At 33.4% G+C, this 27,771-nt stretch overlaps 4 protein-coding genes across 5 annotated transcripts; 3 read left to right on the top strand and 1 right to left on the bottom strand.

The window, feature by feature from the left end:
- Positions 1 to 781: 781 nt before the first annotated feature.
- On the top strand, positions 782 to 1,935 carry LOC112464420 (membrane magnesium transporter 1). The gene is made up of 3 exons (XM_025031389.1): positions 782 to 970; positions 1,165 to 1,217; positions 1,351 to 1,935. The coding sequence occupies exons 1-3, from the start codon at positions 889 to 891 to the stop codon at positions 1,540 to 1,542; spliced, it is 327 nt and encodes a 108-aa protein (XP_024887157.1). The 5' UTR covers positions 782 to 888; the 3' UTR covers positions 1,543 to 1,935.
- LOC112464418 (proteasome subunit alpha type-7-1) lies at positions 1,931 to 27,611 on the bottom strand. 2 transcript variants are annotated; one of them, XM_025031387.1, is made up of 8 exons: positions 27,527 to 27,611; positions 24,496 to 24,711; positions 3,509 to 3,760; positions 3,024 to 3,150; positions 2,827 to 2,940; positions 2,536 to 2,669; positions 2,261 to 2,443; positions 1,931 to 2,135 (listed from the first exon to the last, which is right to left on the bottom strand). In XM_025031387.1, exons 3-8 carry the CDS (start codon positions 3,608 to 3,610, stop codon positions 2,046 to 2,048), a joined length of 750 nt encoding a protein of 249 aa, XP_024887155.1. In that variant the 5' UTR covers positions 3,611 to 3,760; positions 24,496 to 24,711; positions 27,527 to 27,611; the 3' UTR covers positions 1,931 to 2,045. The 2 variants fall into 2 exon arrangements, with proteins under 2 accessions (XP_024887155.1, XP_024887154.1); XM_025031386.1 differs by lacking the exon at positions 27,527 to 27,611 and having other exon boundaries at positions 24,496 to 24,899.
- Positions 5,439 to 14,504, top strand: LOC112464416 (glutathione hydrolase 1 proenzyme-like). The gene is made up of 11 exons (XM_025031385.1): positions 5,439 to 5,567; positions 8,044 to 8,191; positions 8,675 to 8,799; positions 8,947 to 9,086; positions 9,289 to 9,521; positions 9,646 to 9,806; positions 10,755 to 10,978; positions 11,646 to 11,841; positions 12,389 to 12,554; positions 13,015 to 13,161; positions 13,758 to 14,504. The coding sequence occupies exons 1-11, from the start codon at positions 5,560 to 5,562 to the stop codon at positions 13,944 to 13,946; spliced, it is 1,737 nt and encodes a 578-aa protein (XP_024887153.1). The 5' UTR covers positions 5,439 to 5,559; the 3' UTR covers positions 13,947 to 14,504.
- Positions 20,183 to 24,127, top strand: LOC112464419 (ecdysteroid-regulated 16 kDa protein). The gene is made up of 3 exons (XM_025031388.1): positions 20,183 to 20,373; positions 23,285 to 23,589; positions 23,848 to 24,127. Exons 1-3 carry the CDS (start codon positions 20,295 to 20,297, stop codon positions 23,929 to 23,931), a joined length of 468 nt encoding a protein of 155 aa, XP_024887156.1. The 5' UTR covers positions 20,183 to 20,294; the 3' UTR covers positions 23,932 to 24,127.
- Positions 27,612 to 27,771: the final 160 nt, after the last annotated feature.

Here is a 27,771-nt window from a genome sequence, read left to right on the forward strand (position 1 = left end):
ATATTATAATTTTATTAAAAAAAATTAAAGCTTGGGTTGAAACGAGAAGACCCTTGAATGGGAATGCAAAGATACGTACCACTTGAGTTTTATTTTTTTAAAGTAATTGCGCAACAATTATTTTTCAAAGTATATACCCTGGCGGAAAAAATTTCTATGAATAACTACAAAATTGAACTAGAAATAGAAATTTGTACATTTTTGTTAAAATATTTAATTTTTTGTAGAAATAGTTATTTTTTTGTAAAAATATCTACGAAATAGTACCACAAATTACAATGTTCTCAAATCAAGATATTATTGCATGTTAGAAAAGAATGTATGATAACAATTTTATAAGATTAAAAATTTTTATTTAAATTTAACAAGGGAATACAAGATATTTAAATACAAAGTTTACATATGTATTTTTTAGTGGTCACAAAGAATTACAGAGATAACAGTACAAAATACAAATATTTTATTAAAATATTTAATCCAACGAGGGAATACAATTTGTATTTAAATACAAAGTTTATATATGTATTTGTATTTAAATACAAAGTTTATATATGTATTTTTCAATAGAATAAAAGATTTAATCACAAAGAATTACAGAGGTAACAGTACAAAATAAAAATATTTTATTAAAATACATAAATTTTTCTTGTAAAAAAACTTGGCGCTGCTAGACCTCAAAATTTTTAATTTTGTACGGATATGTGTTACCCCGTGGCCCAAACGTGGACCAGGACATTGGCTACGTAGTTCATGTTTTACATCGTTCCCAGAGGGCGTATCGCGTTCGCGGATCACCTAAAAGTTAGGTTAAAACCGGGCCGTGTCGTTTCACTCGTTTCTCATCCTCATTCTTCTCTCTGGCCTGATCTGTGATATTATACGCTCGTCATGTCTGCTACGGCTATACATAAATTTATAACTTTCGTAGGATTTATTTCTATATTACATGCAGCCTATTCGGCGGCACAGCGTGAGTACTCGCATTATTCCTTCAGTTTATCACTTTCCTAGGTTAGACTGATAAGAGTTTACAGATTCGTTTGTTTTGCATTTTATGTATTTAAAGTAAAATACGTGCATGATCAAATTTCCGAGATGATAGGCGAACAAAGAGCAGTTAGAAAGGAATAAAAAGTTACCGATTTCATTACTTTCTTTTTATAGATCGTTCCTACTTGCGGATCACCGAACAGGAGTTTACCACTTTGCCAATCGATGTGAGTTATGGTTCATGATAAGCTAGCTACTTGCTTTCTATATAAAAAGCCAAAAGTTATTGGTTTTGCATAAAATATTACCCAAGTTCAATGAAGTTAACATTATCTTGGAATGTTTTACTACTTGTTATAGATTTTAATCCAAGGTATAGCCAGTTTATTTGTCGTCATGTATGGCGTTATGTACATCGCTGGCGATTTCAAAGAGATTCGGGCAGTTGTCGATTTGGAGAATAAATCTTGGGAGACGCTGCGAAATCTACCATCCTTTCAAGTATTTAATCATCGTGGAAGATCTCTATCTCCAGAATATATTCAAGAATAAAACGATATATTTTGATATCAGATCATTGACAAAAATATCAAATCATTTATCTTGTTTGTTAAATCACAGTTAGAACAGCAAAGATCTATTGATATTTAGTGGTATCAATTTAATCATGTAATGTATTTATTAATATATTAAAATTAAAAATATATCACTTTTAAGAAGGCAAGATATATATGTATATAAAGCAAACGATAACTTGATGTATTACGTAGATATGAAATTTAATAATTTATTGCTGGAAAACAACTCGTAGCAGATTATGATCTTTGTCCTCGTAATATTAATCTAAATCTTAAAACTTTAAAATATACGGCGAATGGTTTTGTATACACATTTTACACGGTTCTGTGACAGTAGACAGTATGAATAAAAAAATCACAAATTTCATCGCGTTCCATTTATATGCCTTCCTCCCTCTATTTCTGTTGCAATATGTTTATTTTATAAGAAAAATTAATAATGGTAGTATAGTTGAGTGTATAGTAGAACACAAGGCATCACTTTTTCTGTTTCTTCTTTTCTGCCTCTGCTTCCTTCTCCTTTTCGATTTCCGTTACGTATTCGCCTATAGTGTCTGTATCCAACATCTAAAATATATGGATTATGAATTTATGTTTTAAAAATAGTGGAAAATTATCTTCGGTCAAGTGAGATCAAATCTTCGGTCATGTGAGATCAAATTCGTGCATCTGGATACAAATTGCAGATATACCTGTAATGGCTGCCCGCGTCGCATTACCGCTATTTCCAGATTCTTTTGCCCAGACTGAACTACTTCGAGTAGGGCTTTAATAGCTAATTTTATACAACCCTTTTCCGTCGATACCTCTTCCGGGGTGTAATACTTCTCCAAGAATTCGTGTACAGTCTTGGCGCTGCGACCTGTTGCGTTCGCCTTTGTGAAAGAAGAGATTGATATGAAATTTAGCTATTAAATAATTACATTCAATTATTTGATAAAAGATTTAGGAAATTGAACTCACGTACCTTCCATTCGTAATATATCCCTGATGGCTCTGTCTGATAAAGATGTGGGACACCATCGTAATCAAATCCAGTTAGGAGACAGGATATTCCAAAAGGTCTACGGCCATTACTTTGTGTATATTTCTGTTTTAAGCCTGTAAATAACAACCGTTTTTAGTTTTTCTGTCAGATTCATGGCTCCATGTAAGAGCGGTTGACTCCCAAATTTGATCTCAAACATCGTCTCGTGTACGTATACTAGAGAAGATTCTAGTTTTCTGTTCAGCGGAAGAGTGCAAATTCTAGTCGTACCTGCAATATACCTCGTAATGTATTCCAAGGTAACAGGATCTTCTACAGTTAATTTGTGACTCTGGCATTCAACTTGCGCACGGTTGATCAGTACCCTTGCGTCAGCGGTCAAACCTGTTAAGAAGATTAAAAACAATTATTCCATTTGCAACGTAAAATATATAAAAACAATATTTATCCTCAAGCCAATAACGTACCTGCGAAAGCCATAATTACATGATCGTCCAGGAGACATATCTTGCGCACCGTACGTTCCTCTTGCAACTTAGCGACAGATTTCTTCTCGACACCCAAGACCACTACGTCTGCGCCGCGTACGCCAACCTGCGTTTAGCAAGCCAAAAATAAATAGCATTAATTTTGTTAAGAATTTCAGCTAGAATTGTGTCACTCCTAATGTTTTATTTCCAAGAATAGAATGCTACAAAGTGATGTGACGAAGACGAGACTGAAATGACATGTCCAGCTGCAGAACTATCAACCTAACCTGTATAAAAGATTCGCGCAGAGTCATAACGCCAAGTAGATGAATAAAGTTACTCGGTTATAATTAAAATCCCGTGCATGACAACAAACAGATCGCAGATCGACGGACAGACGAGAGGACTCGGTAAAATATACTCGAAAAGCGTGACACTCCAACTTAGGAAGAAGGGAGGTTAGATCGCACTGTTCAACGTACCGCCGTCGAGCCTTTCTTGACAGCTTCCTGGGCATATTCCACCTGGAGCAGATGGCCGTCTGGCGAGAAAACCGTGATCGCTCTGTCGTATCTCGCCGTCATCGTCTCGGCTGTCCGAAATATTCACTGTTCTGCAGGAAACTCGAAATGACTCCGCCGTTTTCTAAGCAGTCAGCAAATCACCGTCTCGTTCCGGCACGGCACTCTGGGAGTCTGGAGTTCTGCTGGACGCGAAGATGACAACGCATTTCCCTAGAAACACACCGTGCGTGTCCCCAAGACTGGACAGTCCCTATACTTCGAGATAATCGCTAGTGTTCTATAGGCTCGATCAATGGGCGGCATTTATAAAATTCGATCTTATATTTATAATAATTTTATTAGCTGAATGTAATCTTAAGCTCGCCCAAGATCAGAGTAAGAGAAGCAATAAGTATTTACAGTCCAACCTTGTATTTAAGATCGTTTCAGATCTGATCTTAGGTAGTTTTTAATATTCCGTCTATGGTCTGCAGGGGATCGAAATAATTTTTAATAGAAAATCGAATTTTTTAATATTTAAGATTACATTTTAGATATTTAAAATTTGTACTGAATCCCACCTATAAGATCTTAAATATAAGATCGAGCTGTGAATATTCGTTCTATGAAAATTCTCTCTGACGAAATTCTCCTTTTATGCTCGACGCCGTCGCATAAAAATAAAAGAGATGCGATAATTTATTTATAAAACGCTCATTACATATGTAACGTTTTGTACATATGTATGAATACGCTACGCATATAATATGCATAGTGAAGATATGGCTATGTTTAGCATTAAATACGTACAGTGGACTTCTCTTTCTCTCTCTCTCTCTCTCTCTCTCTCTCTCTCTCTCTCAATGATGGCTCTCAGTGTTTGAATACATGCGGCATTGTTTTAATTTATATTGCATTTATTCTTATGCTTTTTACAGTAATAATGCTGTGACATTGTTTTCTTTTTACTTCGGCATTTCTATTTTTTATCTATCGTTGCGTAGATGTAACTTATTTAGAGACGCGTATCATTTATCATTGTATGATGTGTGTACTACTTTTAGAATAATATTAATATTGTAATATTATATGATATTCGTAATCGTGGACATTATGATTATGCAATACAAAACTATGAGAAAACTTGTTTTTAGAAAGATTGCTATTGAAATACTCGGAATAATTAGCGATTGTTTCTGTACTTCCCTGGGTTTAATTTTACTGTGACACGTAATCTCTAGATATTAATCCATCCGGGGGAAAATCTATTGCGGGGAAATACAAATTCTCTAAACAAATATTCCTTTATAAAATATATCTCGTTATTATTGTTAAACTAATATAAACTCCGGAAAATTTTGATTCGTAATCCGCCATATACTGAATGTTAAATAGAGATCTCTCTTTGGTCTTAATATTTATTTATATATTATACTATATGCATATATTGTATTAAAACTTTTATTCCAGTAAAATAATTTATGCTCAATGTTAGGAAAGTGTGACAGGGCCGAAAAGACACTTAATATTACATACATATATACCTATATATATATCTATACATGTGTGTGTGTGTGTGTGTGTGTGTACATATCATTATTTATGAACCTTATTTATTATATTATTTATTTTATCAATATAAAAATAGTATAGGAATGAAACAACTGCATTTGACATGTATCTTCTCAAGATTCATCACGCATAACTGCAGACATTATACTCCGTTTTTTAGTTGACCACATTAATTTTTAATAAAATTGTCATATCAGATTCGAATAATATTGGTGGCCGCGATAATTCCAAAATTTTCGAGAAAAAAAAAATGAAAAATGTGCGCTTAAAATAAAAATAAAAACGATATAAATCAGACGCGCGTTCGTTTTGGCTTCCGGAAATTCGCACAAGCGAGTGGGGATGAATAAATAGAAACGGTATCGTTGCTCTTATAAGAGAAGCGATCGGCTTAGAGAAACGTTTAGTCAAGGCTGGGTGCTCTGTCATGCTCGCTGAGTTACGTTCGCCTGTTCAACATGATCGGGTCGGTATACTTTTTTTTTATCGCTCCGCGAAGGCAGTAATAAAAATGTCTATGTTGACACCACGACTTTTGCATAATCTTTTTTCCTACTGAAATGACGGTCTCTCTAATTCGTCGTTCGATGTGTTAAAAATTTATGTAAATTCAACGTGCAACGCATGAGTGAAAGTTGCGCGTTGCGCATTGCACGACCGTCTTTGTGTACGCGACAATTGAAATTGACGCTGACGTGAAACACTTCTTTATTTCCGTAGCTCGCAACATTTTTGATGCTTAAAGTAGTGCAAACGTAAATTGCATAAACTTGTGTGATTTGTGCAGAGAATGTGCTTGTCGAGTAGAATTGTTTTAACGTAATCCATTTGAGTATTTTGTGCTATATTTATTTACTGAGTCATTATATTTCACATGTAAATTAATACATTAGAAATAAAGAAAAAAATAAAATATTCAAGGCCAAATATTCGTAGAAAAAATAAAACGTTTAAGTTAATGTCTAATCTATGTATACCTAACCACACATTTTTATTAAACAAAAGATATATTTTTTGCAAGTTCTGCTAAAAATTCACAATTGAGAGTAAATTATGTGCTTATATGTATATACTATTAAAAAAAATATTTATTGACATATGTTTTTACCTAAAGTATGTAAAATGAAATATGCTTGTAAATTACATTATGTTATGCAATTTAAAGTCTTACACTCGTAATTAACTAAATACACCTGTAATCAATTAAACGCACCTGTAATTAAGCAAGCATTATTTAATTTGAAGTTACGAAGACGTAATAAGAATGTTTGAGTTGTGAAAAAACGTAGTATGCTTTTCAAGTGTAAAAACCTTGGCAAAAACTTATTAACGCATTGCGATAAATCTGCTTCTTTTTTGACGTTATCGTGTAATTTGAAATTCTGTAAATCGTGTTTAAAAAAAACTGTGCCACCTGTGCAGGCCTGTGTTATTCGATAACATTGACTAAAGAAGACATTTATTTAATTTTAAGTCATTCACTTCCTTTATGTCTGATCCCCTGATTAATAAAGTAAAAAAAAAAATTGTTTTATCGCTTTATCTACACAAGTCGTATCTACTACATTAATGTCTTCAAGTTATATCTTTATTGTACGTTCATAAAGAAATTGGTAGACCGATAAAGTGCGCGATAATTAAATATTTACTGATCTTTAAACATGTTTAATTAAGTATGATTAATTAACCTGTTGCAAAAGTAGGTCTCTTATAATTTTACAGCCGTATTTTAAGTCGTATCCTTATCTTGAAATTGACAAGAATGACAAGGAGTAGTTTGCAATGGTTCAACGCTAAGTCCATATGGTGCGTGAATATATTGAATGATGTATACACATTATTGCGTAATCTCAGCGAATTGTATAGTAAATGTCTTCTACATGTGCAAATCTGTGATTGCACGACTGTGATAACTGACCATGTTCTTGAATCAACGCCGGCAATAAAGGTGACAATTGATACACGCCGCGGCGCGTTGATATTTCTCGCGAGTGATACATATCTACGTTTAATTATATAAACATTTTAGATCACTAATCTTATCATAAATGCGTTGTTGATTACGGGAGTGCTTATAAAAAAATTTTTGAAACTTTATCTTCATAAACGGTTATTACGTCTTGTCTAACTGTGCAAATTACTGACTTTGTAGCACAATACCTTAATTTATCCAAACGTGCATTTCAGTTTTAATTTCAATTTTATTTACTTATATATAGACAGATCTCTTCAATATTTATTTATAAATCGTATATTGTTACATGCCATGATATTATTGATGCACGTTGCAAAATAAATCATATAACTGTTTTAGATGACGTAAAATTATTTCACGCTGCATAATGTAATCATGCTGTATATAATTGTATTTTGCTGCCACTAATAGGCCTTTACAACAGGTGCAAATGCGGTCATGGTAAACCATTGGAGCATAGAGCGACCATGAGATTTTAACCGGCAGAAGCTCTAAGCGTTACTGACTTTTATGTTATGATCACTATTGTGCGGCTTCTTTCATCAATCACGTAGTAATTTGACGTACATCGTAATCATCGACTTCCTATTAAAAAAATGAATATATGCACATACATGCATATTGTAATAACTCGATTTATTCAACTTTTCGATTAATTTTGCGTTGCATAACCGGATTTTAATTTACGCATATCATAAAATCAATGCGGTAGAAAATACAAATTTCTTTACAATTAAACGCGAATTTCGAATAAAAATCATACATATATGGAATGTTATGCAGATTAAGTTAGTTTAGCAATGTTTAAAGTTAGAGATTGTATTATGGTCTTGCAGCCATCATTGCAGCTTTCATTTGATATTTTTAATTACGAATTTTCATGAACTAAACACGGGTCAATTATATCGCCAAAGAACAAATCGTCAAAATCTGATTTTTAATATTTATTTTTGAATGTTTTGCGCAGAGTGCGAAAAAAGCTAGTTATATTCAGCGTGACGGCGGTCGTACTTGTGACCGTTTTCGTGGCATTAATTGTAGTCTTCACGCTCAATTCAGACGTTACATGTGGTGTAAAGTACATCAGTTCTTCTAAACTGGGTCGGTATGCGAAGGTAATATTTATTAATCAAAGAGTATAAAAAACAAAGACTGATTTAATTACATTATTACAACGTAATAATAGAGATATCGACATTTGACTTATACATATATAAAACAAAAGTGTATTCTCGAATTGTTCATTTAATTAAAATATAGCGTTCCAGAAAAAAGATATGATTATTTCCAAATTCGTAATATCTCTCGTCCTAACAATAACAGAAAATTAATTAATACAGGATTAAATTTAATATTAAATAACAGTAAATAATAGAAGTAATGCTATGCGCGTATGTATTTGCTTCGAAAATATACAATATTTTCACTGGAATTGTTATTTCAATAACTGCTTTATTTCATTTGTTATTTTCTCACAAATATTCGCTTTGTTTCATATATATGTAAAAGAAAGAAATCTAGCGTGAGATACAGTAGATGTAATACGTCATATAGTATGTTTCAAAGGTCTTTCTCACGGTTAAAATATTCATGAACAGGGTGCCGTGTCGACAAACGGTCAAGAATGTTCAAAAATTGGTGCCGATATCTTATCTAGAAATGGTTCGGCAGTGGATGCGGCGATAGCGGCACTTCTTTGCGAAGGCGTCGCATCCTTGCACAGGTATTGCAATTTTCTATTTTTCATCTTCTTTTTTTTCCTATGGAGAACGTTTCGCGACTCGACAAGAGATTCGAGAGTCGATTAATTGCCTGTAAATTTGCGAACAAAATATACAGCAAACGAAATATTTCTACATTCGATTTAAAGCATGGGACTGGGCGGTGGATTTCTTATGACGATATGGGACGCAAAGAGCAAAACGGCGGATTATCTGGACGCGAGGGAGACCGCCCCGATGGCTGCGACAGAGGACATGTTCGATGGCAATGCTAAGTTAGCTATGTATGGTAGGATTTTTTCGCAGTAAAGCTTACTGATATGTGCACACTTACGTCATCAGAATCGCTTAAAAGATGTCATAGTTACTAGTGGATGTAACGTAACGATTAATTATAAAATGTGTATCACTACCTTTGCTCGCGCGTAATAACAATGGTCTGCCGAGCCAATGTAATCAATAGACTACATAATTTATGTGTTGTCGAATAGGTGGTCTGGCAGTCGCTGTTCCCGGTGAGCTTATGGGCTATTGGGAAGCGTATAAAAAATACGGGAAATTGCCATGGTCTGAGTTATTCGAGCCCACCATTAAATTGTGCGAAACTGGATCGCGCGTCAATGATTATCTCGCCGCGTATCTGGCCAACAAGGAGCCTATGATAAAGAACGAGAGCAGTTTGGCTGAAATACTCATAAATCCCGACACCGGTAAACCGTGGATCGTGAGTAATACCTCGCTTTTCGCTTCCAGATCCTCTTATCATTTTTAAAACTCTGAAAACTCTCGCATTGTCTGGCGAACGTCTCGTGGAATGAACTATGAAATAAGTAGAGGAACACTTACAGGCGGGAGACCGAATAAAAAGACCCAAACTGGCGAGGACGTTGAAGCTGATAGCGGAAAAGGGCCCCGACGTATTTTATAATGGCAATATTACAGACAAATTGGTCGAGGAGATAACAAAGTTTAAAGGAATAATCACGAGACGAGATTTTCAAGAATACAGGTGTGTAGTACGTTTTTTTTATTTCTGGGTTTTTAAATATTTTATGGATGCTCGTAAAATAAAGCATGTTATTTAAATATAGATTAAACTAGAGACCGAAGGAAAATAAACTTATTTCTTAGAAATTTATCTCTTTTACGCAGTTAAAATTTTACGAAAGATCATAAAAATGGAATGTCATTATGTAGATAAAAACAATATTGACGATCTATTGTAACGAAAATATTAAAAAATTTTTAAATTATATTAAAAGAATTAATCCAGGATATCACGACTGAAAATAATTTATCTCGGTCGTTGTATCTTACAATTAGTATTAAAGCATTAAATTAAATATGAATCAGATTGCTGATATGATTGAAATCATATGAAATGTCATTATTTACAGCCAGTCGATTTAAAAATCGATCCAGGATATTATGACCAAAAATAACAGTTTTTATCTCTGTCGTTGCATCTTACAATTAGTATTAAAGCATTAAATTGAATATAAATCAGATTATTGATTAAAATTATATATTAAATGTCATTATCTATAACACACAGCCAGTCGATTTACAAATCAATTTAAAAATCGATTCAGGATATCATGACCAAAAATAACAGTTTTTATCTCTGTCGTTGCATCTTACAATTAGTATTAAAGTATTAAATTAAATATGAATCAGATTACCGATTGAAATCATATTAAATGTCATTATCGACAGCCAGTTGATTGATAAAATTATAAGATCAGATTAGATATCGTTGATTTTGTGACTATCACAACAAAAATCTTATATAAAAGTAAATATTATAAGCTGCTCTTACGTTAATTACTTTCCCCGTTCTTACAAGTTATTCATGATTGTGAACTTGATGACGATAAATAATGATAGGATCGAAAACTTGGAGAAGACAGGTGCGAAAGTCACAGTAGCATATTGATGATGCAAGTCTACTTTGCAGGGCCATATGGAAAAAGCCGATCGCATTGAAAATGGGAAACCTGACAATTTACAGTGCCCCGCCGCCGGGCTCGGGCGCAATTCTGATATTCATAATGAATGTCTTTCGTCGTTTGCTACCGGTCCGCAATGAGTATGAAATGTGGCAACGTATAGTGGAAACCTTCAAGTGGGCTTACGCAAGAAGAACAGAGCTGGGGGACCCTGATTTTGTTGAGGGCATAGGTGAGACCGTAAACGCGCAATGTATAACATTTCTTAACGCGATTCTTCGATAATATATTTTTTAAATTATACATATACATATGTATATATTATAATACTATAAATAAAGTCATTAAAATTATAAAAAGAAGTAGTCGGGTGCGAACAATGAAAAAAGTTGCTAAACATGAATGAAAAACGATTTGTTTAGTAATCGCTTTACGAGATCGTTAGGAAAATGGTAACCATGCATATAACATTAACAGAAAATGTTATGCACTCATTCAAAATTAAAATATTCTGATTATTAATGCGTTAAGGATACCGTTCATAAATAAAGATAATTTTTCCCTACTGACATCAATATAAATCACAAGAATAAATTAATCATGCAAGAAAGAAGGAAACGGAGTTTTTTATAAGTTTGCGTTATTTTAAACTGCATGTATTATTTTTACTTAATATCGCGATACAGCACGTTTTTTTCTGGAAATCATTGCGTCATATGTTTCCTAATAATTGTCAATCTGTATATCATCATCACGTAAAGATAAACGCATCTGGCGAAACTTGTTTGAAGTTCGGTATCTGTGTTCCAGCGCGATTTTCTCTAATACATTCTTTGAATTTACTTCTGCCAATCACGAAGCGTTTAATGAAATTGATTAACGGAATTATTTCTTTGTAGACACGCTGCTCACCAATTTAACGTCCAATGATTACGCGGAAATGATAAAGGAGAGGATTAAGGATGATAGCACGAGCCAAGATCCAGCGGTATACGGCGCCGTCACCGCAACAATTGAGGATGCGGGGACCTCGCACGTTTCCGTCCTCGCTCCCGACGGTTCCGCCGTTTCCGCCACATCGACCATCAATCAGGTGTAAGTAAAATCGTAGGTGACAAAATACTCTAATCAATTACTCTAATCGAATACTTAAATTGCGAAACAATTTGTATAAAATCAACTGCGCTCAGGCAAAATTTCTTCACTTTCATGGGATTTAGTTAATTTAAATTGTACATTATAAATATTCAAATAATTATAATGATCGATTTATAAAGTATCAAACGTATATTTTTAAATAAATAACATTTTTAAATAAAAATATCAGAATTTTTATTTGATAATATCGGCACGCGTTTCAGGCGAACAGAAACTTTATTGTATAACTTTTTTCCTATAATACTCTCCTTGTGTATCGACCCGTTAAAAAACGAGAAGGAGAAATTCAATTGAATCACTTCACTTTCGAAATATATATATGTATATATATATGTTTGATATGATCATTCTTGAAAGCGCGGTTTATATCTATCTATCTATCCTTAAAAATGGAACGATTCAGCGAATGCGGTCTACGATAAAATCCTGCGGTGTATAATGCGCAGGATTTTTCGTGCTCTTTGTAGACATCTTTATTTAACAGGTTGGGCGCGATGATACGCTCTGAGTCCACTGGTATAATATTTAACGACGAGATGGACGACTTCAGCTCACCCAACATCACCAACGGCTTCGGGCTGCCGCCGTCACCGGCGAACTTTATTCGGCCCGGCAAACGGCCATTGAGTTCGATGAACCCGACAATAGTGGTAAGCCATTTCACCGCGAATGTGACCATCGATAAATTCGCTGGAAACTCGAAACTCGGGGAATAATGTGTAACAAAACAGTCGCGTGTTCGGTGAACAAAACAGTCGGGCGTCTCGTGAACGTTGCGAAACGCGTTTAATAAAATGACTACAATGAGTTTGCAATTAACCATCGCCATCGTCATGATAACCATCGATTCCGGGAATCGTTCAACTCAATGATGTAATTGCAATTCGCAATCGTCACGCGATCGTACGAAGCGATTTTCTCGCTGCCGCCACATAAAATCATCTCGTCAATGTTTCTCGTGCAATTCGAATGGCTAAACCCGTGTGGAAATCTAAAATTTAAAGACTTTTTTTCAAAATAATCTTGAAGAGAATGAGTGAGATGTTCGTGGCGAGTCCTAGACCGTTAATTTAAGTTCATTTGATTCAATGGTGCGACCTCTTTTATAAGGTTGATCACAAGAACGATGTGAGATTAGTGATTGGTGCAGCCGGTGGTTCGAAGATCACGAGCGGCGTGGCGGTTGGGATGGTCTTGAATCTTTGGTTCGGTTACGATATAAAGGAAGCGATTGATGCACGCAGACTTCATCATCAAGTGAGTTCAAGCGATATAAGCATTTCAACTTAAGAAATTAATTCTAATCGGGCACCAAGTTCGCATTGTGCCATTACAGTCAAACCGACTTTTAAATGTCGTAAATGGCAGTTTAAGAAATTGTTATTAAAAGTTATTTTAAGAAATATTATTTAATAAAAGATAAACAAAGTGTTAAAAATATTACATTTAAAATATTTAAAATGAAAAAATTGAAAAGATTATATTCATAGATAATAGTTTTAGAGAAGTTGTTATTGAAATATATTCTTAAAATTATTATTTAATAAAATTCGACAAAATTGAGAATTTGAATAATTTCTTAATCTGCATTTGCTGAAATCTTTTCTTATATAATTAATCATAACCCAAAAACTGTTTATGCTTCAATATGTTTTTCTTAAGGAAAAAAAGGAAATAGTAGAAATTATATATTCCTTAGTTCTCATCACGCACGCAAAGAATGTTAATAAGATAATTACTTTATTTATTGAATATTATCAAATATATAAACCTTTAAATGGAAAAATACTGTCTATTTATAACTGCCTGTAATTATTAACAGCCTTGTTAAGGAAGCTATTAAAAAATTGCAGCTGCTGCCGATGAATATCCAGAACGAGAAAAATTTTTGTCAAGTCACGTTAGATTACTTGAATAAAATCGGGCACAACGTCGCTACTTTCAGTGGAATTGGAAGCGCGATTACGGCTATATCCAAGGAAAACGGACTTATAACAGCGAACTCAGACTATCGCCGACAAGGAACAACGGCGGGACTGTAAAAATCTATAAGAATAAAAGTATAGAATCCCACATGGATGACCTTGTAACATAAGGATGTAATATTAATTCCTCTTTGCGCTATCGTAGGTTTTTTCTTTAAATTGTAATAACGATTGTGATCATCACGGCACATAGTTACTAATTATTGCTCTCTACGCGGCATAAAATGTGCTTATCACATCCTATTTTAAAAAATGCAGCAGTGCAAAGTGATTCTTAAAGTTACAAAGTCGTCTGCATATGAATGATATATGATTAGATAATTTTTGTGAAAATACTAAATTTTTATTTTTAATATTATAATTTAACAAGATAATTTATATATTTCAAAATTAAATCGTTTGCATGATATATATCGTGTCGACTCAAAATGTAAATATACTGTGATGACCAAATCAATATAATATCCTATTATTTACTCAGCTGTAAATACTTAAAAACTGTATAATTGCCTGTATTAATAATATTTATTTTATCATGATTTATTGATCATCGCATCTCTGTATATAATCCATAATACTTTATACATGATTTAAATATACGAAAATGAAAATGTCTATGTTTTTATGTTTAGTACTAATGAAATTAATCTTTGGATGTTATAAATTATGTTTCTTTTTATTGTTTAAACGAAAGATAATGTACCTGTAACTGATAACATAGGATTCTATACTTGATAATGTAGGCGGAACGATAATTGTGCTGTTCATATAGAATATGATATAGAACTCCGATATATGATATAGAACTCCGTATGAAATAATATTATAATAAAATGTTTTAATAAAATAGAAAACTATAATTACGGTGCATATCTAGGCAAATAATGACTTTTTCTTCTCAGATTAAGCCCATGTTATAAAACTGGAGATTATTAAAACACTATTGAGAGAGAGAGAGAGAGAGAGACGCAAGAAAAACGCGAAAAATTTTATTTTTTATTTTTAACTGCGTTGTTATTTATTAATGTAAATTTATTTTACGTAATTTAATATGATTTACAAAACTTTAAATTCATCTTAGTGCTATTTGTCAGAATTATTCCCCGAAGTAAGAATCATCGCGCGGCAAGTTGTTAATGATTTCATAAACAAGTTATTCATATTTAATGAGGCTACATTTTGTAACAATTTGCGTTTTTATAATCATGCTCTATTACACATGTATATGTGTTAATCTTGAAATTTGCATGGACATCATAATTATCTTACAATTGGAACTGATTTTTTAATGAGCCAGACTCACATTCGGTACTAATTTTTGAATTAGTAAATCAGTAATTTAATTTAGTTACAGTTTTATAATTACTCAATAGAATTATGTTTTCATCAATTTAACACCTGTTTTCGATTCGATGAACAGAAGAGTGTTATGGGAAACGATGAGGGAAAGAGAAATAAAGGAAGAAATTATAGAAAAGATAACAGAGATGTAAGCAGAATGAAGATAGGAGAGAAGGAAGGAGAAGACTTCTGGATTGCAAAAGGATTGAGGGAGCAATATTCAATGAGCCTAATGTTGTTCAATATTTTGATTACAGAGAAAAAAATGGAAAAAGAAGTTAGATTAAGGAAAAAATATATATATTCCTTAGCGTATACGGACGACATAGTTTTGATAGCGAAAGAAGAAAATGAAATGAGATTAATGATATAATGGAATGATAATAGAATTTAAGAAATATTTTTAAAAGAAAAAGATTTAGAATTAAATATACAGAAAAATCGAAAGTTATAAGGTTCAAAAAAGGAGAAAAAAAGAGAAAGTAGAATTGGAAATGCGGAGGAAAAATGATAGATAAGTTAAAATGTTTAAATATCTAAAAGTCTGGTTATAAAGGAATGGTTGTAGCCAGAAATGCAGAAAAGAATTAAGAAAGACGGACATGACGATATGAAAAGTATAAGGAATCTGGAAAAAAAGATTGGAAGAGAAAGATATGGATGTTCGACACTCTAATTTGGATGATAATGAGATATGGTATAGAGATATGAGATTGGAACAATTAGGAAAAAATGAAAGGTATGCAAGAAAGATTTTTAAAATGGTTAGTAGGAGCTGATTAGAAGAATTCAAGGGACGAGATTTAAGACTACGAGATTTGAAAAGAGCCTGGAGATACGAGGAGAAATTAGAATAAGGTAAGGGAAATGGACTAGCGAGAGCATAGGAGGAAATAAAAGAGAAAATTAAGAGAGCAAAGAACTTGTCTAAGTGAGAAGAAAATAGAATTAAAATAATGAGATAGAGAGAGAAAGAGGTGGAGGTGACAGGGGGAGAAGTACAGGAATGCATTAAGAAGCAATGAACGGAGATAGCAAAAAAGAAAGGGAAATACAAATAAAAGAAAGAGAGCGGAAGATAAGGGAATCGAAGTACAATAAATGGTACACAAAGAGATATGCTGGTAAAAGAATGGTAGGAGAAGGAAAGATGGCAGGAAAGAATAGTAAGGTTCAGGTTGGAAAATAAAGTCAAAGATTGGGAAAAAAAGAAATGCAAGCTATTTGGTTGGAGGGTCGAGACGTGAACGCATGCATTGAAGGAATGTAGCGAGTGGACAGAGGACGACATAAAAAAGTGATAGAGATATTAGGAGAGGAGGGACAAGGAGAAGACTAGATGAGAAGGTGGAAGGAGGTAGCGCGGGAGAGAGAGAGAGAGAGAGATAGAGAAAGAGAAAGTAGAGTGAAAAAGCAAAATAAGAAGATGGGCAATAATAGAATGAGATAAAATAAAATGTGACATGAATATGACATTGGTTGGTAAATTTATAATGTAAAATAGATATTTATATATATATAATGTGTTATTTGTGTATGTGCATACATGATATTTAATGTATAGAAACGGAAGTCACATTGTACCCTTCGGGGAGATCATAAAGATAACTAACTAACACTCAGCAGAATTATATATATATATTCCTGACAATGTATTTATGAACTTTTCTAAAAGTCAACAGCCAGACAATTTAATAGATATTAATAAAATTACAATCATGCGATATACTCTCGTTTGTCGGAATCAACAATCTAATTTTGACATTTTCGGATAAAAATCTAATTATTGTCTCGATGAGTTTGCATTCAGAAAATTTAATTTAATTATATAATTATATTAATTCTAATTGATTTCTTTTAGCGATAAAAAACAAGAAATTATGACATAATATTTATAATATTTCTAAATAAAATATTTGGTAAATTTGAAAAAAAAATTGTGGCAATCCGCAATTCAGATCGAAAGAATCTTTAGGAGCTCTTTCTTCAAGGTTGCTGCCGCTACAGTAATTAGTATTCCTTTTGGGTTTCTACCTTAATCAATGCACTCGTTGTACGTCTTGAATACAGAATACGTAATTTCTTCCGTTAGCACATGACCTTCGTTGATAACATCCGTATTAATACTGGAATATATTTCTTCCGCATTCATATCATCGGGATAAATTTTAAACAAACCGAGATTTTTTATTTGCAACGGGACTGTCGTCATTATTTCCATGCATTCAGCAGATCGTTACAATTGTCCTTTTAAAATGTCTTATAAAATTTATCCTTTGAAAATCCTGTCTTTTTCAACCGTTTATCCTTCAGATATCTTTTCCTTTCGAAATAATTAAGCAAATTACACAGTTGAAGATTAGTAGAAAGTGGACTGCACATTTAATAACCTTTGATCAACTGTAGAAGAGACAAAAGCGTTTATCGTCACGCAGGAACAATTTCAGAAAAGTTTCATAACCGTTCTGACTCACTCTGATCATCCTGTCGGCTTGACAAGATAATTCACGGTAGCGCATCAACCAATGTTACTCCCATCTCGCGAAACATATGTATGTATTATACAAAATAATATTGCAGATCACGGCGGTGTTTTATTAGACTGTCTGACGTATAAGAGAGCCTTTTTACTGTTTTGAAAGCTTTTCATTAGTCACCAAACCGCATCCGGGGGTTTGGATTTGCATATTCGATGTTATTGTTTCTCGTGCAGAGGCAATTTTCCAAGAATGAAGACATTATAAAGTCAATGTATACTTTGACATGGTAATGTTACGGGCATAAATCGAGCAACGCAACAAATTCTTGATTGCGTCTGGAAATCCCGATTATGATTACAATTATTTTCATTATATCGCCTGTATCATACTCACAGAGAAAAAGAGATAAAAAAAAAAGAAAAAGAAATAGCGTTATTGTCCGATTATTAAATGTAGATGAAGCGTATGCGAGAACGTGATTTTACGTCGCGCGTCGGGCTCTACGGCTTCGACTATGCCGAGTTTCGACGAGATACATTGTTCGATATGATGCCGACGTGGCAATAATTTCAAGAGTATATGGTTTACGGGAGTTAATCGAGATCCCCGTTTACCATTGAAAATAAGGAGACTCATCCAGCCATAGAGAAAGGGAGAGAGAGAGAGGGAGAGGGAGAGAGAGAGAGAGAGAGAGAGAGAGAGAGAGAGAGAGAGAGAGAGAGAGAGAGAGAGAGAGAGAGAGAGAGAGAGATGAGAAAAGAGAAACTGAGAAGGAAAGAAACGAGATGGTGGGCAGAGATTCTTAATTTCCGGTGCTTTGTTCTTGTGACCATGGTGGTCCGTTTCATTTCCGTTTCGTTGTGCTGAGGTAAACGAAACGAAGTCAGAAAAAAGGAGGAATCAAACATTATGGAATGACCGCTGCGAGTTATGACTAAAACATGGAACTTTCACGCGTACCTATGATTGTCGAGTTATTTATCACAAGTATTTAATCACAAAAATTTAATCGCGACGATTAATCCTAGAGTATTAATCATAATATCTATACTCCGTCCAACGAGAGATCATGGTTGATCAAACATAAATAACGATAGGCCACAGAGCCGCAACAAGGTGTTCGCGTTAAATTATTTTTATTTTTAATAGTGTTGGACAATATCTATCGTTATTTATGTTTGCTGAACCATGATCTCTCGTTGGACGGAGTATAAATATTAATACTAAGGCCGGTATTCATAATCGGTTCTTATTTTAAGACTGTTTTAAGTAATATCTTAAGATGCTAATACGGCTCTGTGATTGGTTCATGACGTCTTAAGATTGTGCTTAAGACGGTCTTAAATATAAGAACCAATTATAAATACCGGCCTATAATATATAACAGTGCGCGAAACTATCATTTTAGTTCTTTAAAAAACATAGAATAATAAAAAGTTCTTTTAGCAAATACAGCCATGTCGTTACTTTTAGGGTGTAATTTAATTTTAACAACATTAAAAATTTGCTACGCGTTTTTTGGATAACTTCTGCACCAAAACAAAGATAATAATGCTTCCTCAGCCTTTCTACTCTCATGACCTGGCCCTCGAGGACTTTTTTCTTTTTTCAAAACTAAAATCCACATTGAAAAATCGAACATTCGATACACAATTAAAGACATTAAGGAAAATTTGCAGACAGATTTACGCGTAATTTCGAGAAACGTTTACCAGGACTGCTTCCAGAAGTGGAAACGGCATTGGGAATGGTATCAACCGAGAAGGAACATATTTCGAAAGAGACAAGACTGAATATGTAAGTTGTAAGGAAACTCCCAAAAATTATAAAGACAAAGTACGGAAACTTTTTAAACAGATGTCGTATATCAATAATCTTACTTTGAATTTTTTTGTTACTTTAGTCGGTTAGTTTAAATGTGATAAATGTATTATACATATATACACACACATACATTATATGTTAAAATAAAATTAAATAAGAAAACACATAAGTAATAATGTAAAAAATAACCAAATAGAAAAACATAAACAAAATTAACATACGTTTAATATTTAATAATATCTAATAATAATAATAAATATGTAAATATTAACAATATTTTAAGATTTTTATATTAATACACGTGTTATCTTTGCTGACAAAATTTCAAAAACACATCAATTTTTTTTAATTTTTCTTATTAAGTTCCTTACTAAGAATTTTATTGTGGAATTATCTAATCTTAATTACGTTCCACTCCTACTTCTATGTGTTTCACTTATACCACGTGTAGATTTTTTTTCAGATGCAAATTATTTTCTGCGACTTAGAGCGATTTACAGAACGTTCGAGTATTTCTGAAATCAACATATGAGTTATTTCATGCGGACTTCGATACTTTGTTTATATTATCCCCTTCCTTGGTGAGGTACACTTAAGTAGGAGTTTGACGAACGGCGCGCCGTTACGCACCTGTGACCGCGTTCGAGCTTCGAGCTACAGTCGTCACTGTCGTCAGTCGAGAACCGGAGTTGGGTCTGATCGGACCCACAGCACTCTGACGAGGTTTCTTGAACGGAAAAACAGAAACACTTTCACCGAGATGCTGAGGAAAACTGTTCTCGTTTTCGCGGCGCTCGTCGTGCTCACCAGTGCTACGCAAGTTAATTACTGCGATTCTGGTACGTAAAATATACAAACCAAGCAGAAATATATAAATATTGAGAAGAATATATTAATCTACTGAAAGACAGATGCAGTTTCTAATAAATCGTGTTTGAAATGCAGACTATTCCGACAATGATGAATAAACAAAATTAACGAAATAATTCATTTTTCTTCCTTCAATTTTTTTAAGTTGATTTATTTATTCACGTAACGTTACTTACGTAAATATATATAGACGGATTGATAGACGAAAATTTGCTAAATTGTTATTAAATAATCAACAAAATTGTCATTTCAAACACGCGCAAAAGAAAATTTTCTACAAGTAAAATGTTATAAAAAGTTTGTGGAAATAATTTACTTTTAAATGTACTGAGAGCCGTGATTATCTTTTTGATGTCATTGGAAAAGTCACAGATCTCAAGATGCTTATTTTAAAATTAAAACAGTTTCTCTTTCCTCGACAGGATCTGTCGATATCGTTGAACACCTTCGTGAAACTTTCTCGGCGTTGCATTACGTTAAAATTGCATTATATAGAGCGTTTCTAAAATATCTGACCAAAGTTGATCGATATATTTTTCTAATTGTATCCTTAAAAAATGTCATAAGTATATAATTATGTGAATATTATCTTTCCAAGAAGAACAAATAGTCTTTTAACTCTTAAACAGGAATATAAATTTTATCAAGAATTCGATGAGTTTTATCTCTAGGAGCAATTAGTCATTCATGAAAACTGTTTATCAAAATCAACGAACATAGAGATAGAAGTAGAAAGAAAAATAAAAAGATCTGCTCACAAAGTCCGTTGTTAAAGCAAATCAAAATCTACAAATAGTATATCTTGCCAGACAGACCACACATACTTGTATTCGAAGCTAAATTGTATATCTTGTTCTTATTTGGTACTAATTATTTATTTATATTATATAATTAATCACTAATTTGCTCAATATCATTTCGCTACTTATATCAATCTACATAATACCAAACTATTTAAATGTTGAAATCTTTTTCCAACGTTTAACTTTCAATTAACATGTAATATGTGATGAAAGAATAAATTTTACATACGCTTGCATAATGTTTTTACCTAGAATATATGTATATATAGAATATGGAATATACTGGCAAAATTTGATCAAATATTTTAGAACATTCTATAAATATAAATGAGGAACTGTCGCGACATCACGATTTTCGATATCTGAAATTCTTTCTCCGACATACTGTATGCTACTGTCGGATGTATTAATTTCCTCTTGTTAAATTTTTTCGAGCATCGACATCGAGTATCTTTCGGCATGAATATATCATCCGTAATCTTATGACAAATTGTTCAAATATAATTTTTTCTTTAAAGATCACGCAATAAAGTTATCGATAAATAAAAAAATTATGACGCAAAATAAGTATCGCGTGATTTATTCAATCGCGTGATTATATCAAAGATTGTTTCTCATGCTCATAGCAGAGGCTATACTTTTGTTAGTGTGTTCTCGTAATGTTATAAATGTTATTATTGCACGATACGCTTAATGATTGCTAATTATTGGAGATTTAAATCAACAAAGTTTTGAACGAGCTGTAGTATATTGTTATTAATACCAATATAATTACTTACGTTACGAGAAACATAATTGACACGCAGTGAAAGTGATGAGCATCATACTAACTTGAACGTTAATTTACGACCGACATGCTTTACCGCGTTAGAATTTCAATGTCAAATTAGAAGCTTCCCGTCGGTTAGACCACATAAATATTTGAGATCGTATAAGTTTTCGAGTAAAGTCTCTTTGTTGATGTGTTCGAAACGAAGCGACGGAAACTAGCAGGAAAGAACATATTAATGGACTGATTTGTGAATACCGTTAGAATTGTAACTGTAGTTTCTCATGTTAGAGTTAAAAGATATTACGGAACTGACAATAAATGTGACATATATATGCATATCGTATACTTTGCTTTGATACACTTTCATAACGCACGTACGTTTAGTAAAATATATATTTTATCGAATAATGTTTTTAACTGAAATATTTCTTTCCGTTCAACAAAAAACAGTTTATTATGTCCTTTTATTTAAATTGTTACGTGATAAAAAATTCACATCCACAAATAGATCGTATTTATAAAGACTGCATAAAAAAATTTTAATGACGCAGGTACATTATGTGCGTGAGTATTCAATTTACATTTTTTTTATTATCTAAGATATCTTGCTGACCTGCTGTATAGTCGTTTTAGCAATGACCTTCGGTTATGGATACAAGCATAATCATGAAAAGCAAACATATCATTACCTTTCAACGTGGATAAACTTACATTATCCTTCTTACACTTTTCAAATCAAAGACTTGAGGAGAACTATTTATTATTATTAATGTCGATTAACTGGTTAATTTAATTCTCTACTTTTTATGAGATTATATTATTAATACAGTGCTCTAATAAAAATTGCTACCAATATGATAAATTTCCGATAAATTTTTAAAAAAATTTCTAGAATTAATCGTTAATTGTTAATTAAATCTATTAGCACGATAATTGTACGACTCATATCCAAGCCATTACTTTCTCTTACTTCACATTCTCGGACACCGCAACGACATTGAGTCTCGCTGAAGAAGATGAAATATCTCAAGGCGATCAACATTCAAGTTGTGAAATTTTTGTTATTATTTAGCCTCTGCTTTTTTTTACTCAAGTGTATAATATATGTATATGCGTATTCTTTGGACAAAAAGCGCGTGGAATACTACTTTAGTATCAAATTATATTGCCTTTTGTGAATAAAGTAATCATACGGTCTGATTAATGTATTTTCGACCTTACGTAATCGAAACCGAGCTATGTAAAAATACAGCGGGCATAAATTACACTCACGATTCGTTTACGATTTATAATTTCTGATTTCAGAAACCCCGTTCGAGGATGCCACGCAGATCAGCGTATCCGGCTGCGATAAACCTGAATGTTTGTTGAAACAGGGAACGGATGCCGTCATAGAGATCAAACTCTCGCCTAACGAAGATATTCAGACCTTGACTAATGATGTGCACGCGATTCTTTTTAATGTACCCTTGCCCTTCGTGGGAGTCGACGGAACAAATGCCTGCGATAATATTTTCAACGCCGATGGTAGCAAAGCTGGTTGTCCCTTGAAGAAAGGCGTACAATATATATACAGAAACAGTTTCCCTGTGCTGTCGATATATCCCAGGGTAATTTTTCGAAGTTTTTGAGAGTTTAAGAGAAGACTTATATAATCGCGTGTTTATAGTTAAAATATATATATATTAATATATATATATATATATATATATATATATAAAATTAACAAATTAAATATAATATTATAAAAACCAGTTGGCAAGCAAGAAGCCAAGGCTTTTTCTTGTAGTTATGTGCAATTTGCTTCTTTCGTAACTAGTTGATTTCAACCTCTTGCAATAAATGTTTATCATAACTTTTGTTTACAGGTTTCACTAACCGTACGTTACGCACTGCGACAAGGAAATGACAGAGTTATATGCTTCGAGGTACCAGCGAAGATTACGAAATGAACTGCTTCGCGCTGACTTCGGTATATTATAATTAAAAGTCACAATGTGTGTAGTCGATGTAGTTCTGAGCTTATATAATTTAATTGGCCGATAGAGAATGTGCATTCAAATAATCCTTACAATGCAACGTATGCCATATTATGATACATGAATGTATAAGATACTTAAAAAAAAATAACTTTCTATTTTTAATCAAGATTTTGTTTCATTTATTTTATCCATTTTCTCGCATTAAGCTCCAATTGAATTTTTGTTTTTATAGAGATAAAATTACTGTGCCAGAGATTAATACAGACATTTTAAACAAATTATTATCAATGAATACAGAGGGTTTACTGAAGTAATTGTTAGCAGTATTAAATTTTTTAACTATATTTATAACTGACAATTGTTAAATAATTAAAGTCTATGAGTGAGTGATTAGTCATGTAGATTATAATTTATAATGAGTAACTTCCACTAATGATCAAATAGTAATAAGTAATTATAAATATTATAGTATTTTAGATGTATTTATCGTATTATAAGCAACAACATAAATAAATTATATTTTAGATATTTTACCTTTGATATGGCCGATCGTCGATAACATTGTAATAATGCAGGCTTCGTGAAACATGTGAATGTAACGGCCCAAGTTCAATATCTTAGAATTCAGATTTTCATTTCGACAATCCGCTTCTGTGTGTTCGGAATCGCTCCAAATCTCATCATATATTTCGTGTCTTCATCTCTACGCCGGAAGTGCAATCTATTCGCATCAGGTTTGTTACACGTCATCTGTACACATATAACAATTCTATAATTAATTGCAATGCTTTTCTACTGTCTTATTGCTAAAAATAATATTTTTAAGTCGCTTTGGACGATTTACATAAAATTTATTCAACAACACGTAAGAAATAAATCTTTCTATTTCATGTAAAGCTGTTATCTTGAAGATGCGTACGTTCTTTCTTTCGCAACATTTATTTCACACAATGTGTCTATTAAGTAATATTTCACAATTATTGTAATTAATATAATATTCATTGTACGCGCGTTGAATTTGTATTATTGCATAATGTATAACGTATAATGTGTATTCAATTCGTATTTCGTACGGTTAAATCTGAGTTGATGCATGTCCATTATTGCGATGTTACCAACGGTCGATCGAAAAGTATTCATGGGGTGTATAATCAAGCCCCATAGGTAGGAGTCGAGGCGAGAAATTTACACATATGAATATTAAAAAATGTCGATAAATGAAAAAAAGGGCAACTTGCAAATGAAGCATATAACTCGACAGAGAGTCATTCCCCGGAATATGTGTGTATACAGCCTTTGTGAAAATCCCTGAAACGACGAAGAAAAAAAATTCGACGCGCTTTCCCTGTAAAGCAGCTAGGTTTACATGGATGAAAGAGATTTATGAGATTTATTCCGAAGAAATTAATGAGCGTGTTCGAAAAGCAACAACACTTTTTTGCGATTGAAACATATACTTCGTCCGTAGAGTCTGCGAATGTTTTTTTTTTTAGCAATATAATGAAAAGAATATATTAAAAAGTAATTATCCGCACGAACGCAATAAATCCACCTATCACGCAGCCGTGACGTTTCCCTTATAGTTTATCGCGCGTATCACCGGCGTTTTTCACCGGTATAATCTCGACGGCAAATTTATAAACGTATACGTTTAATGTTCGGTAGCCTGCAGCACCGCGCTGATGCTATCATCGCATTTCAATCGGCGGGGATGTCGAGTAATAATTATAGATACAGAGACGGTTAACTCTTTAATTACGATATTGGACCATTCGCAAGATCGACGAGATTAATTCGCTTGTCGCGTTCCAAATGGCACATTGTTAATTAGCGTTATTATACGACTGTTTGAATAATAACGCCGAGATGTTAAGAAATAATAGCAGACAGTGAAAGTTTGAAATTGACACGTTATATATATAATTATCGACATAGCATTAATATATTAATGATTAAATATAACAAATATTAAATATATTAATAATTTATTTCGGCCTTTGTTTCTTTCGAAAGAGCGGATGCAACGTAATTATAATAGATATTCGATGATTTGATAGACAATACGGGCCAATTGGCATTCAGCCATTTTTCTCCTATATTTTTTTTCTGCTTTTTATATAATTTAGCAAGAAAATTAATAAAATAATTAGTGTAAAATGGCAGTTTTTCAATTGAAACACAATCGAAACGTAAATAACACAATAGTACAATACCGAATTTAGGTTTTCGTGTTTGCGACGATTAATAGTCTCTATTATCATCCCAGGTATCAGGCGCCGAGTAAAGTTCACCATGCGTTGCCTCGGGATATTCTCAAGCCGTCTGCATTCGTCTAAACATTCGCGGACCAACTCGACGGCGATCTGAGATTTCCACCGACAAGTCGTCGTTACGATTCACGGAAAGTCATTAACAATTCAAATTCGCCAGCTTCTTGGTTGTGGTTCTACGTCACTCGCTGTACCTTCGGTTATATGATTTATACGAAATCTTTGAGAAACACGCGCAAATCAATGAAGGGTCGCGACTCGCGCCTCACGAGAACAAATTTTAATGTTGTCTCCGGTGAAGATTAAAAAATTCCACCTGTAATGAATAATATATGCATTAGGATGCTTTGAGGACATTAAATAGCTGGGAATAACAGTGTTCGCTATTAGCAAAGCGCGGCTCGGCATCTCGGAATTTTATGTTCGCGTTGCAATAATCACCACAACCGAGGCCGGTAGCGACAACAGATTTCGTATCGACGAAGCGTTAATTATACATCGCGCGCATTATTATAGCTGCGCCCCGTATATATACGCCGAGTAAAATATTAAATTGATTGGCGACAATTAAATGACGCTATATTAAACAATATTACATATTAATAAATAATTAATCTCGCATTAATATACGGACGACGATATTTCAACGTATAATTACGCGATTATTTCTGTTCACGCAATATATAATGTTTCAGACTCGACAAGCCATTTTCAACTTTCAACCATCAGCCAATTCGAATAATCTTAAATTGATTTCTCCAAATCGTCCGGATACGATTTTTAATTAAAGAATATCAAAATGAGCTTCGCTGATAGTTTGCTTTATCAAAGATATTGCATATATATATTAGTTGCTTTCCATTTACATCAAAACTCAGATTCGTCTCACTTGTGATGTCTCATTCTGTCTTTATTATTCATTAATTCCCAAAAAGGATAGAACGACGTCACAAGTGAGACGTAGCTGAGTTTTTTTTTACGTAAATGAAAAGCACCTATTGTACATCTATTTATTTCAGTCTTATTCTTACCTTTCGCAACCTCACTTTCGCTTCCTGCTCTTTTCCTTAAATGTAACATGCAAATATGTGCATATGTACGCACACCGGCAGGAATGTCTCGCGGCCGCTAGGTATACGTATGTGATACTCCGATTTTGCATCTTTAGCGCAAATCGGACGATTATGTATGCGTGTGGCTACACACGTATATGCCGTGATTGCCGTGCGACATTCCTGCCGGCTGTCAGTGCGTGTACATGCAAACGTTCTTATAAGCTGTTTATAGGTATTTACCTTCCACGCCAAGTCCACACGATCGTGCAGATCCGCGGGGTGCGCCGGGTACCCGGTTACCTCATATAACCTCCGTGTCACAGGCGTCACTCGTCACTCTGCGAGATTTTACAAATTTCCATTCACAACATTCACAACCACAAGGATTCCACACTGATTCCAGACGCTCGTCTAACCGCGTGCCGCCATCTGTCCTTCTTGACGCCACTCCGTTGAAGCCGAGCGCCATCTTTGTCTCGCGCTGT

The sequence above is a fragment of the Temnothorax curvispinosus genome, unplaced genomic scaffold, assembly GCF_003070985.1.
Source record: "Temnothorax curvispinosus isolate PA1 unplaced genomic scaffold, ASM307098v1 QBEX01014232.1, whole genome shotgun sequence".
Lineage (NCBI taxonomy): Eukaryota > Metazoa > Arthropoda > Insecta > Hymenoptera > Formicidae > Temnothorax > Temnothorax curvispinosus.